The sequence below is a fragment of the Pipistrellus hanaki genome (assembly GCF_964339955.1).
Source record: "Pipistrellus hanaki genome assembly, chromosome: 8".
Classification (NCBI taxonomy): Eukaryota; Metazoa; Chordata; class Mammalia; order Chiroptera; family Vespertilionidae; genus Pipistrellus; species Pipistrellus hanaki.
In genome coordinates, this window is record NC_140510.1 from 28,721,152 (window position 1) to 28,737,943 (window position 16,792).

The window sequence follows — 16,792 nt, forward strand, 5'->3', positions numbered from 1 at the left end:
GATGAGAGAGAGTCACCGATCAGCTGCCTCTTGCACACCCCCTACTGGGGATATGTCCGCAACCAAGGTACATGCCCTCGACCGTAATCGAACCCAGGACCCTTCAGTCCCCAAGCCGACGCTCTATCCACTGAGCCAAACCGGTTTCGGCTCAATGATTGCATTTCAGATGTACTTAATGTTATCTATAATCTATGGAAATAAGGACACATGTTTAAGATCTCAAAGATACCAAAAACGTCTTATTGAAAATCAGACAATTCTGGAATACATAGTATGGGTTGAAGCCAAGGTTGAGTTAGCTGCAGGCAGGGCTAAGTTAGGGAGAGATATTTAAGAGTAGAAGCCACAGGCCTATAGGATTCCAGGAATGGGAGCAGTGGGTCTTTCAAAGGTCAGGTAGGTGTATCCTTAGCAGACCCAGTCAGTGAAGTAGGAGTGTGACAGACATTTGAGCAGGCAGAGAATATCAGGGAGACAGACAGCCTGGAGAGGATGCTCAGATATAGATTCCAGGGTTCGAAGTCAGGACCCCAGATCTCAGAGATACTAAGAAGTCATGAGATACAGACAAAAGATGACGAACCATTGCCAGTAATGAAGTCTTTGCTTGTTGCCTGACTAGGGGCAAGACTGGTCCAGAGCTGGGATGTGGAGGTTGAGGTTTCATCCCAACTTCACAACTATTTTTTCAACTTTATTTTTAAAAATAATTCCTTTAAAATTCTTTATTATTGAAAGTTTTACATACTATATATCCTTTTTCCCTTATTGACCTCTCCCCCAACATGTGCCCCACCCTCCTATTGTCTGTGTCCATTGGTCATGCTTGCATGCCTGGTTTAAAATAATTTTTTTGTCCATTCCTTTGTTTAGATTTCCAAAAATACCCTTGAACATAAAAGAGAACGTTTGGTCTGGGAGGCAGAAGGCATGTTTAGGTAGAATGGAAAATCCTATAGGGACTTTTTGACATCATCAAGTCTAATGGCTTCATTTAATAGATGGGAAAGTTGAGGCCCAGATCTTGGTTACACGTGAACTAAATTTTCAAGATCACATCTGGCTAAAGTTGTTCTCAGACCTTAGCCATCGAGTGGAGTTGAGAAGCTGATTCCTGGGACCTATTCTTTGAAATTTGGCTCCAGGAGGACTGCAGTCGGGTTTAGGCCTTTGCAGTTTAAACAACTGCTATGTGAGATGCTGATATAGGAGGTGCTGGAGCTGAGGGTTGAGCGTGATTAATTGGAAGGCTTTCTTTCCCTCTTAAAGGCTAGCTGACTTTCATTAAATCACATTTTGTTCAAATCTTTCCCTAAACCTGCCACCATCATGATCTCTCTCCCAGTTACTTTTCTGAGCTCTTCTAGTTCTAAGGAAACTACCTTTACCACCTTCCCCACCTCCTTGAATGTTTGGGTCATGCTCCCACTCTAGTCAGATGAGACTGTCATTACCAGGCATAAGTCAAGGCCTACTGGTTTTTGACAATTACTTGCAAAGAATATTTTCTATTCCAGCTGTTGTCATCCCCAGAAGTCTCCTTGGTGCTCATTTAAAGTAAAAGCTAGTGTCCTCCTATAAGTGATTGTCTAGCACACGATGTAAATAGCACCTGGCTCGAACCATAAGGAGCTGTGATGGGCGGGAATGGCGAGTGGCCCACACTGAGCCGGCAAAGCGTCAAGCCGGGGATACAGGAGAGGGCGGGGCTCCGCATGCTGTGGCTCTCAATCTTCATTCTGGACCCCTTCCTACTCTTGTTAGCTGATGCATGAAAAAAGCTCTTGTAAGTTCTAATAATGACATATTGGTAATATAGTGAAGCATTTCTGTCTCATACTTAATTTACTTTTAACAGGTTTCCTATTTTGAGATCTACTTGGACAAAATCAGGGACTTACTCGATGGTAAGTAACCCAAATGCTTGTCCTTTATTTGTTCTGTAACTAAAGTGCAGGGAGATTGAATTGATGCATAGCATTTCTGCTTAAGGAATTAATGAAAGTGTATTAAGATGTTCTCTTGCCTTCAGACTGTCTGCTTATTCTCACCCAAGGCTTAAACTTTCATATATATTGCAAAGAGATAGGTTTGCCTATCTTTTATAACAATTTCTACCTTTCCACCAATACAGGGTCTTTAACTTTTCTTTTCTTCTTTGCATGTCATCATTATTATCTCTATAGTATCCAAGACAAACTTGGCTGTTCATGAAGATAAAAACAGAGTCCCATATGTGAAGGTATGAGGAAAACTTGATTGATGTGCAATTAATTTATCTCCAGTCACTGTCAAAATAATTAGTACATAAGATGCCCAGAATATTACATATATAAAGCACATACAGATATTTAATCATGTTTCTTATATTTAAAATTCACCTGGTTAAAAAATAGACATTTAATGTCTTCAATCATATCACCTATGTGAATGTATCACAGATGTCTAAGCCCATGCTGAAAATTGCAGAGTGAGAAGACATCTATTATTCACATTTAGCAGGGCTTTGGTATTGAGTCTAGTTGTTCATACTTTGCTATTAAGGGAAGCCTATTATAGCATTGTGTAGCACTTCAAAGTGTCTAATTAAAGTTGGTGGCTAGATAGTAATAAATAAAGATAGAAGACAAAGCAAAACTTCATCTGTTTCTTTTTCTGTCATTGATTTTCTTCTTTATTTCCGTCTTCACTGCTGTTGAGTTTGAATATGTACTCAAAAATCTAGGGAAATTCGGCTACTTTTCTGGTTTATTTCTGGGTTTCCTAGGGGTTGCTCAGCCTTCCTTTTTAATGTAGAATTCAAGCCTTAGGCAAGGGGAGGAAAGTTGTTGGATCAGCCTTGCAGCCCTTCTCTTTCTCTGCACATCTAGAGGAGAAATGGGAATATATTTAGCTGTTTTAAACGTTGTGACTTTTCAGCATTTTCACAGGGAACCTGAACTGCTTGTCTTGCAGGGGTGCACTGAGCGGTTTGTATCCAGCCCCGAGGAAGTCATGGATGTGATAGATGAAGGCAAAGCAAACCGGCACGTGGCTGTAACAAGTAAGCGTGGTGTGGTGTTTTCTCCCCTCTGACTTTGGATGCAAATGTCTGCCTACCCACCAGGAGGTCCATGTGAAATAACGCCTGGGAAGGCGGATGAGTGCAGTGACCCAAATGAAAACACAGTGTATCAGGGCAGGCTGTGAGAAACAGAGCCTCCTGCTGTCCAGGGTACTCTTGGAAATAATGGGTGGGACTCATTGGAACAGCCAAAGCCTGAATCCTGGGACAACCAACCAACCAACCAACCTACCAACCAACTTACCAATCAAAGTGGGGGGAAAGTAAACTTCTAAGTTTACTTACTTTAGCTTTGTTATTGTTCAGGTATTTTTATAAATCCAAACCAACAAATTCTACAGTCAGACACATGGAAATTAACCATATTAGAGTCCTGCCCTCGGTGTAAAGGAAAAGGAAGGAAGAACTCAGAAAGTGGAGAGCATTATGGAAAAATTTTGATTCCTTGTTAATAACACATTCAGGCAGCTTGGTTACCTTTCCTTTCCTTCCGCGTGTGCACACATCAGGGAAGCAGGTCTGCAGTGTTTGAACGGCAGAGGTCCCATGAAAAACGGGGGCTGTCTGTCTTACTCAGAGGGAGATGGATGAATGAGAGTGACTGCCTATGAAGAGGAGCTGAAAGAGCTAAGGCTTTGTAGCTCAGAAGAAATAAATAAATCTAGGGAGGACTGTGGACAATGCAGTATTTCTTAACATATGTGAAGGACTGACATTAGGAAACAATCAACTTGCTTTGTTTGATCTGAATGGGTAGACCCCAGGACTGTCAAGCTACAGGGCGGCAGATTTTGGCCTAGTTACTACAGGGACTCTCATTCTGCTCCAGGTAAGCCTGACATCCAGAGAAGATGCGAGTCCCTGTAAAAGGTAGAAGAGACAGATATTGGTTGGTTGACTGATCTAGCCTCTTTAAGTCTCTCCCACCCAAGGTTCTATTATTTTGTGATCCAGCCCTGTAATTCTTTACCTCAACAAATATATCATATCACATGTTATTCATATATGTGGCAAATTTCATAGGGGAGCCTAGACTTGTATACTTCTTTCTCTTCTGCTTAACACTCTCTCTCTCTCTCTCTCTCTCTCTCTCTCTCTCTCTCTCTCTCTCTTTCACACACACACACACACACACACACACACACACACACATACATACACCAACACTGATGCACATACATGAAAGAATGTAAGCCTCATATTCTTATAATAATAGTAGCATCGCTCATTTATAAATAAATTATTCACTTGGTTTCTTAAGCTGTTGTTAGTCATGAATTATTCATGACAAGCCATCTTGGCCCCTTGGTTCAGAACATTACTATTTTCCTTATCATTTCAGTAAAGTGGTTTTTAAAATTATTGTGGTATAAAAAAATAACATAAAATTTACAATTTTAAGCATTTTAAATGTACAGTGCAGTAAGTACATTCACAATGTTGTGCAGCCATCACCAGTATTTACAGAATTTTAAAACTTCATGCACCCATTGAACTCCCTAGTCCCTAGACTCTCGCCTCCCAACCCCTGGTATCTACCATTCTATTTTCTGTCTCAAAGATTTTGACAATGAGGTACCTCATATAAGTGGAATGATACAAGTTCTTTTATGACTTGCTTATTTCAGTTAGCGCAATGTCTTCAAGATTCATTCATGTGGTATCATTTTGGAATTTATTCTTTTTAAGGCTGAACAACATTGCACTGAATGTATGTTCCACACTTTGTTTATCCATTCATTCATCCATAGATGGATACTTGTGTTGCTTCTATCTTTTGGCTACTGTGAATAGTGCTGTTTTGAACATGGATGTATAAATACCTATCCAAGTTTCTGCTTTCCATCCTTTTGGGTATATACCCAGAGGTGGAATTGCTGAATCATATGGTAATTCTATTTTTAAAGTTTCAAGAAACTGCCATACTGTTCCCTATAGCAGCTGCATCATTTGCATTCATATCAATAGTACACAAGAGTTTCAGTTTCTCCACATCCTAGGTAACACTTAACTATTTTCTGTTTGTTTTATTTTGGTTTGCTTTAGTAGTCATCCTAAAGGATTTGAAATGGCATCTCATTGTGGTTTTGATTAGTGATGTTGAGCATTTTTTCATTTGGTTATTGGCCATTTGTACATGTTTGGAGAAAATGTCTATTCAAGTCCTTTGCTCATTTTTAATTGGGTTGTTTATTTTTTGTTGTTGTTAATTTGTAGGAGTTTTTTTTATATATACATTGTGAATATTAATCCCTTATCAGATATATGATTTGCAAGTATTTTTTTCTCATTCTGTGGGTTGCCTTTTGACTCTGTTGATAATGTCCTTTGATGCATATAAGTTTTTAAAAATGTTTTTTTATTGATTTCAGAGAGGAAGGGAGAGGGAGAGATAGAAACGTCAGTGATAAAAGAGAATCACTGATTGTCTGCCTCTTGTACTATGGGGGATCGAGCCCGAAACCCAGGCACATGCACTTCCCCAGAATCAATCCCAGGACCCTTCAATCCGCAAGCCCATGTTCCATCCACTGAGCCAAACCAGCTAGGGTGATGCATAAAAGTTTAAATTTTGATGAAGTACAATTTATTTTTTTCTCTTAATGCTTGCGTTTTGTTGTCATTCCAAGAAACTATTGCCTATCCAGTATCATGAAACATTCCCCCTATGTTTTCTTCTAAGGGTTTATAGTTTTAGCTTTTACATTTGGGTCCTTGAACCTTTCTGACTTAATTTTTTGTATGACCCAAGGTAAGAGTCCAACTTTTTTTTTTTTTTTTTTTAATGTGGATAGCCAGTTTTCCCAGCACCATTTGGTAAAGAGATTGTATTCTCCCTACAGAATGATCTTGACACTCTTGTTGAAAATTATTTGACTGTATTATGTGAGGATTTATTTCTGGGCTCTCTGTTGCATTGGTTTATATGTCTGTCTTTATGCCAACACCATACTATTTTGATTACTGTAGTTTTGTAGTAAGCTCTGAAATCAGTAAGTGAGAGACCTCCAACTCTGTTCCTTTTCAAGATTATTTTGGCTCTTTGGGGTACCTTGAGATTCCATATGAATTAGGATAGACCTTTCTGTTTCTATAAAAGGAATCATTGATCCCACCTGGTGTGGCTCAGAGGTTGAGCATTGACCTAGAAACCAAGAGGTCATGGTGTGATTTCTGGTCAGGTCTCAATCCCCAGTGGGGTCATGCAGGAGGCAGCTGATCAATGATTCTCTTTCATCCCCAATGTTTCTATTTCTCTCCCCCTCTCCTTTCCTCTCTGAAATCAAGAAAAAATAAATTTGTATAAAAAAGAAAAGCATAATTGAGATTTTGATAGAGATTACATTGAATCTGAAGATCACTGTTGATAGTACTGACCACTTATCATTCCAGTAAAGTGGTTTTTAAAATTATTAAATCTTCTAATCCATAAACACAAATGTCTTTTCATTTTTTGTCTTCTTTAATTTCTTTAGCAACATTTTGTATTTTTCAGTGTACAAGTCTTTTGCTTCCTTGGTTATTTATTTCTAAGTATCTTTTTTTTTTTTTTTTTTTTTTTTACTGCTATTTTAAATAGAATTATTTTCTTAATGCCATTTTTGGGATGTTCATGGTTAGTATGTAGAAATGCAACTTACTTTCATGTGTTGCTTTTGTATCCTGCTAGTTTGTTGAATTTATTCTAACATTTCTTTGTGTGTGGAATCTTAAGGGATTTTTTCCATATAATGTGGTGAGGTGGTTTTAAGAAATGATTGTGAGTAGGAGTTGAATAAGACTGGTGAGGTGGTTTTAAGAAATGATTGTGAGTAGGAGTTGAATAAGACAGTCACTGGGGTCTCTGCCTGCCTGGTGAACAGAGACCAGGGAACAAGAAGATTTTTATTTCCAGTACTCAGTCCTAATGCAGCATATTTAATCTTTGCACCTAGCATGGGTTATAGAAGAGGTGTATGTTTTAATCCATGGTACTTCCTAAAGAAAGTTTATGACACTACTGATAAGGCAACACTACACGCATGAGGAAGATGGTGTACATCAGGGACTGATCATGATGATGAAGGCTGAGGAGTTCAGTGAGGCAGGGAAGGAGGCGGTGAGCTCCTCCAGGAGCGGGTCAGCTAGTGCTGGAGGTGGGTCTCTCGGCAGGAGCAGACAGTCTGTTACCTTAAAACATCGGCTAAGTTTTAGATTAATTTCTTTGCCACTTAAAGGTATTTAACATCTTTCATTTCTGGAATGAGCATTGCTTTTAAGAAGAAATGGTGGTCTCAGATCATTTTTAAAATTGTCTTGACTTTAAGAAATGGAGCTATTAGATGATTTGTTGTGCTTTTCAGATGAGAGGCTGGCTACCTAAGTGTGTTCTTTGTAGAGCAGTAACTATTTTCCTTTTTAGACATGAATGAACACAGCTCTAGAAGTCACAGTATCTTCCTGATTAATATTAAACAAGAGAATGTAGAGACCGAGAAAAAACTCAGTGGGAAGCTTTATCTGGTTGATTTGGCCGGGAGCGAAAAGGTAATTGGTTCTTTATTTGTATCAGCTATAATCTCCCCCTGTTATTTGCTTCACTGTGCAATGGTATAATTTTTATGCCTTTCTATTTCCTGGTTTTAAAGAGCTTTTAAAGTTTCTGATGTTGTGCCAAGATGTTATTAAATTTAACCTTTGCTTCCCTGCTCCTCTTTCCCGGCCCTGAAGTCCCCGTTCACGTCGCGGGGTGCTTTGAATGCCAACTCTGATTTATGCCTAATGGCCTCTGAAGATGACGCGAGGCAAGTGTAGGGGTGAACTTAGCTTGGCGGTGAGCATTCGCAAATCTGTCTTTGCCAAGCCCTTCTGAGAAAAGGGAAGCACTCCATGTTGTTCCAGACGCAAATAGGCCAGGGGAGAGCATTGCATTGGAACTTGGCGGTCCTGCCTCGGCAGGTGTGCTGCTGATGGAAGATCCGGAGCCTGGGGCTCTCCCCGCTCCCCTGCTTCTCTCTGCAGTCGGTGGAGACGGTGCTTCACACGGGCAGCCTCACTTCTTCTTCAGGCTATGGACTATGAGCCCCAGCCCTTCTCTGGTTTTGTCAGGGCTCTGGTTAGGCATCTGTATCCTGTCCCACGCTCTCCCAGGCCCTGACTGAGGCCATACTCCAGACTGAATAAGCTTCCAGAACCTTCTACCTGCCCCCACCAGCTTCACTTCCATGGCAGCTCCAGACACTCCTGCTGCCACACCCTGGCTTGGGGACTCTGCCTTACTTGGGAGACACCACCTGGCCTGTTCCTCATCACTGCCATTGTGCTCACTGTCCTCAATCAGGGCTGGCCCGGAGCTCAGTCAGTCTCCTGGACTGTGTCATCCATCCCCACTTAACTGTACCCTACTACTGAGGGCCGGACTCCACATTATGGCTACTAATATCTCTGTAAGTGATGGCTACTTGCATTGTTCTCAGGTATGCCCATGTAAAGCCGTGAGCAGAAAATCACCTGGATTTTTTTGGTTGGAAATCTAAAATCTTATTGGCATGTGTTTGTAACTTTAAACAAACCCACCAGAACGGGAATGCAGAGCAGCATTGCTTAGTTCCAAACTAACCATTGGCAGCCAGGATCCACTTTGTTGCCACATTAACTGTACGGGTCCCCACAAGGAGTCCAGTCCCCCTTCGCTCTTCCCAAGCTGCTCCTCTTCCCCTTTGGAGCAGAGGGCTGAGTACTTAGGGCCCACGTGCTGTCCTCTGATGATATTTATGAGACATTGGAGAGGCATGGTCCCACGCCATTTCTCCTGCTCACACGCGTTTTCCTTCGCCCTAGATGCGTCCACACGGATGTGTCAGTGTGATCTAGTAGAGCAGAACTCCGAGCTCTACTCCCTGATGCTCTAAGTGCTCTTCTTCCCTTAGGCTGGCGATTGCACATCCCTGGAACATAAATCTCCCTTGTCTGGAAGAGGAGGGAGTTGTACCTGTCCTGCATATTTCATGGAGTTAAGACGCTCCAATATGAAAGCATCTTAAGCAATGCCATGTGAATGGACTGTATTGTTTGTGGCCCACCAGCTGTATTAGTTCTCTATCTGTGTGCCCACACACACAATTCCCAGAGAGATGAGAATCTATCCTATTTGAAAAAAAATCTACCCCTGGACATGCATTCATCTCTGTTGGTAGGAATTTCTCCTTTATACATAATTGAAACCCGTCTTTGTGCAGTTAAAAATTATTTCCCCACCTTTCTCTCTGTAGACAGCAGCTGCTGACCCGGCATCGTCCATCCAGTCAGCAGAGCTATGAATCATGTTGAGTTCCCCTTTTTTCTAGCATCTGTGAACTGCTCTCTCCCGACAGCAACTACTATAAATACTAAATCACCAGCAGTAACACAGCAGAGGAGGAACTGTGTGTGCTCCCTCTGGCTGCAGAGGGGAAAAGACAACTCCTCGATGTAATATACATTTTCTTGACTTTTCAAACCTAAACTAAACATGTTGATGACACAGTAGCCATTTTTGTAAAGAGCTCTAGTTGAGTGTTTCTAAGATGCTATTTTCAAGTGCACCAGAGAGTTGGAAGGCGGGATGCATGCTGCCTGCGGGTTTGTCCTCTGTGCTCGTCCCTGACCTGGTCTCCCGTGGCCCAAGCATCGCGCTGCCCCGGCCAGCGCGTTCCATCCAAGTGCAATAACACAAGCTGCAGAGATCCTGTTTTGGACTTCCTCTGGCCTGTTTTAATTCCTGTATGTAAAGGTGATTTTTCAGAGTTGATTTTAAACTCTTTTGATGCTCTTCATGTAAACTATTAATTTTAATTAAAGTTGTGTTAATGACTAGAAAAAAAATAGTGTGTTTCCTTATTTTAAAATTTTATTGATTTTTTTTTTTTTTTTGAGAGAGAGAGGAAGGGGGAGAGAGAGTGAAAGGGAGAGAGAGAAACATCAATGTGAGAGAGACACATCCGTCGGTTGCCTCTTGCACACATCCTGACCAGGGACGGAACCCACAACCTGGTATGTGTCCTGACCAGGAATCAAACCTGCCACCTTTTGGTGTATGGAAGGACTTTCCAATTAACTGAGCTACACTGGCCAGGGCAGTTTTTATTTATTTATTTATTTATTTATTTATTTATTTTTATTTTTTATAATTGTACCTTTCTTCCTTGCTATGGTTCAGTGAGGAAGGAACAGACAACCATCCCCAGCCCTTGTCCTTTGCCTGAAGTTGGAGCTCATGGTTACACATTCCCGACATGTCGGTTCACTGTGGCCCAGACGGCGTTTGCTCCTCCAGCCCCCCGCCCCCGCCCCGGAGTGCAGGCTGCGGCTCAGTGTCCTAGCGCCCGGCCTTCTCCCGGTGACAGCACTTCAGAGCCTGCTTTTCCTGGACGATGTCCCCGGGGAAGCATCCGCAGCTCCACCACTGGAGGCTTTCCAGCCGTTCCCCTAAAGCTAATCGAGAGGAAAATGACAAGCGAGAGAGCAAATCCCCAGCCTCTGGCACCAGGGAAGGTTTTATCAGTGTGATCCTTACTTACTTTTCCTTCGCCTTGTATTTCAGGAGCCGGGAGGATTCACCGCCCCTGCCTGCCCCTTTGCCCTCCCGTGAATTGGAATTTTCTACTGTGCTTTCCTGTCCTGTGCAGCTCACTGCTCTCTCTCTCATAGGTCAGCAAAACTGGTGCCGAGGGAGCTGTTCTCGACGAAGCTAAAAATATCAATAAGTCTTTGTCTGCTCTTGGAAACGTGATCTCTGCCTTGGCAGAAGGGACAGTAAGTGATCGTGGCCCCATCTATTAAATGATGTTATGAGAAGTCGCCTTTTTGGGTCTGTGTGCTCTTTGCCACACACTCTAGAAATTTGCTTGTTTTGGTTTGGAAGGGACAGAGGGAATCTTGGTTGTGGACTCCTTGCTTGCTGGGGGATCTGGTCCATTAAAACGTGTGAATGGAAATGCTGATTTCCTGTGACCCGGGTCCCAGAATGGGCATGCTAAACTTTGGCAAGATCCAAAGACCAGGCAACAAGTTCTTATTTCACACATGTTTCTAAGTCCAGTGTCCTCAAAACTTGCTTGCCTCTGTGTTTTTTCTTTGAATGGGCTGTCACAACCAATCCTTTTTTCTTTTCCTAAATAGAAAACACACGTGCCCTACCGGGACAGCAAGATGACGCGGATTCTGCAGGACTCCCTGGGTGGGAACTGTAGGACTACTATTGTGATTTGCTGTTCTCCTTCTGTCTTCAATGAAGCCGAGACCAAATCTACATTGATGTTTGGACAAAGGTGGGTGTGGTCATGCTGGGACCTGGTTCATAGGAGTGGCAAGGGGCTAGTGTCGGAGAGGAAATAGAGAGAAGGGGGCAAGTGGCTTGTTACTAAATTGCATCTAGCAGGTGACCTGTAAACTGGAGGCATCACTTATTGAAGCCAAAGGGATAATCATGTTTTAAAATAATGGACAGGAATATGCCAATCAAACGTATGATGTTAAAAACAACACACAGACTTATGATAGATGTGATGTTTGGTAATTCAGTGAAGTGTTGCTTTTGTTCTTCTTAGAATTTAGCCTGAATCCCAGGCTCTGGCCAGGTAGTTCAGTTTGTTAGAGCATCATCCTGATATGCCAAGGTTGTCGTGGTTTGATCTTCAGTAAGAGCACATATAAGAATGCATAAATAAGTGGAACAACAAAAATCCATCTCTCCCTCTCTCTCTCTCTCTCTGTCTCTCCCCCGCTCCTTCCCCTCTCTCTAAAATCAATAGTAAAAAGAAAAAAATCTGCCCCTCAGGTTCACAGGTTTTCAAAGGTATACAACTCATGATTGGTAACTACCTTAACTCCAATATTTGAAATTCATTGCAGAGGTGCTGATTGCACACCAGAAACTTAAATGAATGTAGTGTAGTTGCATAAGTATTTAAATGGGAGGAAGGAAGCCTCGTACTAACCCTGGGGTAGGAGGTGCAGAATATATGCTGAGGAAAGGGCAAAGCAGCAGCCACCTTCTCGCATTCAAAATGCCCACGTGAGATTTCCTAGATGTCTGGACAATGGTAATAGGCAGGCAGCAGAGACACCTCAGTAACCCTGAAACAGCATTCAAGTTTGTGGATTGGTTCATACCATCCTTTCCTTTCTTGCCTGCCCCTAGGCCTAACCTGCAGTCATGGTCCCTCTGTTCTAGGTGTGAGTCCCAGGCTGCCAGCCAGTGCCCTCAGGTGCTAGTTCCCAGAATGCTTGGATGCTGTGGATTTGGGTGATCTGAGCATCTTTAGGGCTCAGTGGGTTGAGCCGGGACCTCCGGTTGGGAGATGTGAATTCCCCTGCAGGCATTCCCTTTAATTCAAAACACTTGTGTGATCTTGAGACTAGTGACCAGCTCCCTGTGGGCTTTAGCTGCTCCATTTTTAGATGGCTGTACAGAGCACCCCCTCTACCTTCCGCCCGGGAGCACGTTGTTTAGTTATACTCAAGAAATAGTGTAAGGTCCCTAGAAAAGGGACAGATGGGGGTGGGCATTCTGTATGGGAAATTGTGGCTTGTTTAAACTGCATTAAACCCCAGTCATTTCCTGAGCCCTCAACAGAACATAGAATTACACAGTCATGGCACCTGTGGGATGTCTAAATAAATAACAATTACACTGAAATGTTGTAGAACTAATATATCTTTTAAACTGGGTTTGGGGTCCTTTACTTCCTCTCAGATCACTTCCTTCATTAGCCAAATGCTTATCTCACTGGGTGGCAGAAGGATAGCACCTTCTTCTATAAATGAGTGTTTGCTATGGGCAACCGAGAATTTATGCCCATCACCCTGTCCTGCTCCCCCAGCTTCTTAAACTGAAGCTTTAACAGTTTCCTCTGAAGACACGTGTGAGCAAACCAGCACCAACTGTGTTTGGAAAGGAAACATCTCCACAAAAAGTCTTACCTGAATAGCAAAAATCACTGAGCCTTTGAAGCCAGAGCCGTGCCAGGGCCTTGGGCTGTCTCCCTCCAGGTTGCTGCTGTCAGTGGGCACTTGCAGCTGTCTGTAGGAAGAGTTAAAGGAACAAGTTCAAATGGTTAGTTTCTTTCTTCTGGTCTTAGTGAGGTAGTCGTTATCATAGTCATCATCACCGGCACTTTTTATTAGTGCCTAGTATGTGCCAGGCATGTCAACATCCTCCTAGAAATTTTACTAGTATAAGGAAATTGAGGCTGAGGTTCAGAGCCATTAGGTATGCTGCCTGAGACCACACAGCTGTAAATGACTAAACATGGAGGATATCATATCATAGGGTGGAGACTGTATTATTTGACTCGCAGCTTCTTACATCCAGGGTGCTGGTCAGGAACCTTGATGAGCATGGGCCCCTGAGATCAGTGACTCCAGGTTTGAAGCTAAGTTCTGCTATGGTCCACAGGGGCCCAAGGGCAGCCTACCAAGTCAATGCTCTCTCTCTCTCTCTCTCTCTCTCTCTCTCTCTCCCTCCCTCCCTCCCTCCCTCCCTCCCTCCCTCTCTCTCTCTCTCTCTCTCTCTCCTCTCTCCTTTGTCAGCCTCGCCTGTGGGAAGATCTGTAATCACACCCAGTTCTGAGAATTGTTGGGAGGATTAGATGAGTTGCTTCCGGTTTTACTTAGCACAGGGCAAGTAATCGGCACTCAGTGGTCTCAAGTTCCCCTTTCCCTCCGTCTTAAACCGTCTGCGACAATTGGATGTGCTGAGGCTTGGGAAAGGCACGGTATTGTACAGGATAGGACTGTAATATGACGGACAGGACCAAATGATGTGGACTTAGAGTTAAGTTTCCAGAAGGAATGATTAAGTAAGTACTGCCGATAATTTGGGATTCCAGGCATGCCAATTATATTTTCAAATGAAATTGGTTGGCCTCTAGTCTTTTGTCAGGGTCACCTGGGTACTGAGCTCCATGAGGGCAGGGACTAGGTTTATGGTTGACCTCAATTGTCCCAACAAGAGCCCAGCACCAGTAGCACACACTGGGTGGTCAATGACTAGGTGTTTACCAAATGAATGAACAGATGAATCTAAGGCAGACTGCGTAGGATTCATAGAACATAAGGGCACTTGCTGAACTGTGACACCATTGTGTCCTGAAGTTTGGCTGTGTTTAGATCTGGTTTGTTTTCCGGCCTATAATTAGAAATGTATGAGGTTTTGTTCCATGCCCTCTATCTCCGAGGTGCTTAGTGGATTCTTCAAGGACATCTAACTTCTCTGTGGGGCCACTACCTGCTTTATTGTTAAATATATGCATTGAACCCAATTACACAGCAGACACCAGTCTGAACATCGGATTAGACATGGCATCTGATAGCTAATGAGATTAAGCACTTTGAACTCAGACAAGACTGCCGGGCACATCTCAAATTCAGTGTAACGAGTGTTCATTATATTCTTGTTGCAGGGATGGCCCAACCTTAGGGCAGCATGAGGCTCCTCAGTTACTCCTACGCAGTCTTTCAAGGACAGGAAGAAAGTCCATGCTTGTTGCTAGGCTATACTGCATTGATGCTCCGAATAAAGCAGGAGGATAGCCTTTGAAGCAGTAGGAACATGGGATGGTCCACAGGGGCCCGAGGGCAGCCTATCAAGTCAGCACTCTCCAGGATTCCAGATTAGGCCCTGGAATTTAAAGGGAAATATTCCTTATGTCGGTTTCCAGCTTCCAGTGTGGAAGCCTGGCTCCTATCTGGTCAGGCCTGTCCCCTTCAGTCCCGGAACACCCAGCATTGTGCAAGGTGAGCAGTAGAAGCTCTTCTCTGTGTCCTCGAAAAGCTTTGAATTTAGTGGAGGAGGCAGCTGAATTTCCAGACAGCAGAGTGTCAAAAAGCTGGGCTCTGCGGGAAAGCTGAGCGTTCCTGCTCAAGGGATAGGGCACTCAAATGAGAGCGCTCCCATTGATCTTTCATTCTTCTGGCTCCCAGCCTTTTATTTTCCAGTCTTCAATTACTCTTCCCACTTACTTTTATAGCACTATTCGAAAAGGAGAGGGGAAAAAGTGTAGTCCTTTAAACAATAAAGAATTAAAAAAAAAAAAAAAAAAAAGATGAGCTGAAATCACTCAATTATCTGGGAAGCCTATTTAATGGACCTTGATTTGGGGTGGGAATGAGGGAAAAGGGAGCCCTGAAGGGACAGGCCAATCCGTTTAGAGAATTAGCACATCTTTGGCACCAAGAGTTCGGATTGATCCAGTATGAATAATTTAAAGGTTTATTTGTATGTGGACTGTGGAAGAATTGATAACTTAGGGAAAGCAATGTTCTTTCTTCTTTTCCTGTTGTGTTCTTTGTTGCTAATTGCATGCTCAGTTTAGTGGCAGCTGGATCAGGCAGAGCGAAAGCCCGAGTGGAGTGAATGCAAAATTCATGTCACCAGAGAGGGACCACAGGTTCCCTGCAGGGCTAGCGTGAGCACATTGGCCAATGCAGGCACTTGAATACACTTTTCACATAAAATGAAAAAAGACCCAAATCACCCCCTGCTGGGGGCCCTGACACCGAAGCACCATTAGGTTAATTACAGCTCTTGAAGGGACAGATCCTGTGGCTGACAAGTTTGAGCAGAGACCAGATTCCCATCCAGGTTGGTCATTTTAAAAAATATATATATTTTATTGATTTTTTTTTTTTTTTTTTTTACAGAGAGGAAGGGAGAGGGATAGAGAGTTAGAAACATCGATGAGGGAGAAACATTGATCAGCTGCCTCCTGCACAAACCCTACTGGAGATGTGTCCATAACCAAGGCATATGCCCTTGACCAGAATTGAACCAGGGACCCTCAGACTGCTGGCTGACGCTTTATTCACTGAGCCAAATTGGTTTCAGCCATGTTGGTAATTTATTAATGTTTCTTGAAGACTAGAGCTTTTCAGAAGATAAAAGTTAAAGCTTTTAATTTCTCCTTCCCTATGTCCCCCACTTACAAGAAGGGAAATGGCCTTACCAGGAAATGGGAAGGCAACTTGTAGCAGTCACATTTCCAGAAGAAAGTTAGGAGATTTATCTGGGAACTAGGACTCGGAGCAAACTGAAAGGTGTGTCAGTTTTATATGTTAACCTGGCTAGCCTATAGTAGCTGATTATTTTTAAAAAGTCATGTGATTTCACTTATATGTGGAATATAAAACAAAAACAACAAACAACAAAAAATAATAAAAAACAAACAGGCAGATAAAAGATGGGTGGTTATCAGTAAGGGGGCTGGAGGGAGGCTGAAATGGTAAAGGAGTCAGCTGTGTGGTAACCGGTGGAGGCATTTGGTGTGGTGAGCACAGTACAGTGTGTACATGTGTCAAATCATAATGTTGCATGCCTGAGACTTAAATAATGCTGTAAAACTATCTGACCTCAATTTAAAAAGAAAACTCCAAAAAAAAAAAAAAAAAAGGTAAAGCATATTACCCTCCATTACCAACCAATCAGTCGAAGGGCTTAAGGACAAAATTGGGAGTTTCTCAGAGAAGAAGTTCTGCCCTGAGACTGCAGCATCCATTTCTGCCTGCATGCCTAGCCTGCTGGCCTGGCTTGTGCTCTCAGACTTGCCAGTCCCACAATCATGTGAGCCCAGTTCTTTAGATAAGTAAACAAGTGCAAGAAATGGAAGCTATTGCTTATATATCACAGGGTATATGACATGTATATGATATCTATCTACCTACCTACCCACCCATCCATCATCCCTCTCCAAATCTGTCCTGTTGGTT

The 16,792-nt window shown here is 42.8% G+C and overlaps 1 protein-coding gene across 2 annotated transcripts in view; it reads left to right on the forward strand.

The window, feature by feature from the left end:
• The window catches only part of KIF5C (kinesin family member 5C), a 151,383-nt gene that overhangs the window by 70,188 nt on the left and 64,403 nt on the right, over positions 1-16,792 (forward strand). The window contains exons 5-10 of one of the 2 annotated variants that reach the window (XM_084893034.1): positions 1,862-1,910; positions 2,190-2,245; positions 2,959-3,046; positions 7,470-7,594; positions 10,736-10,840; positions 11,207-11,355. In XM_084893034.1, the coding sequence (XP_084749160.1) occupies positions 1,862-1,910; positions 2,190-2,245; positions 2,959-3,046; positions 7,470-7,594; positions 10,736-10,840; positions 11,207-11,355 (572 nt within the window). The remainder of the gene's footprint in view (positions 1-1,861; positions 1,911-2,189; positions 2,246-2,958; positions 3,047-7,469; positions 7,595-10,735; positions 10,841-11,206; positions 11,356-16,792) is intronic. The other variant, XM_084893035.1, reaches the window with a different exon arrangement.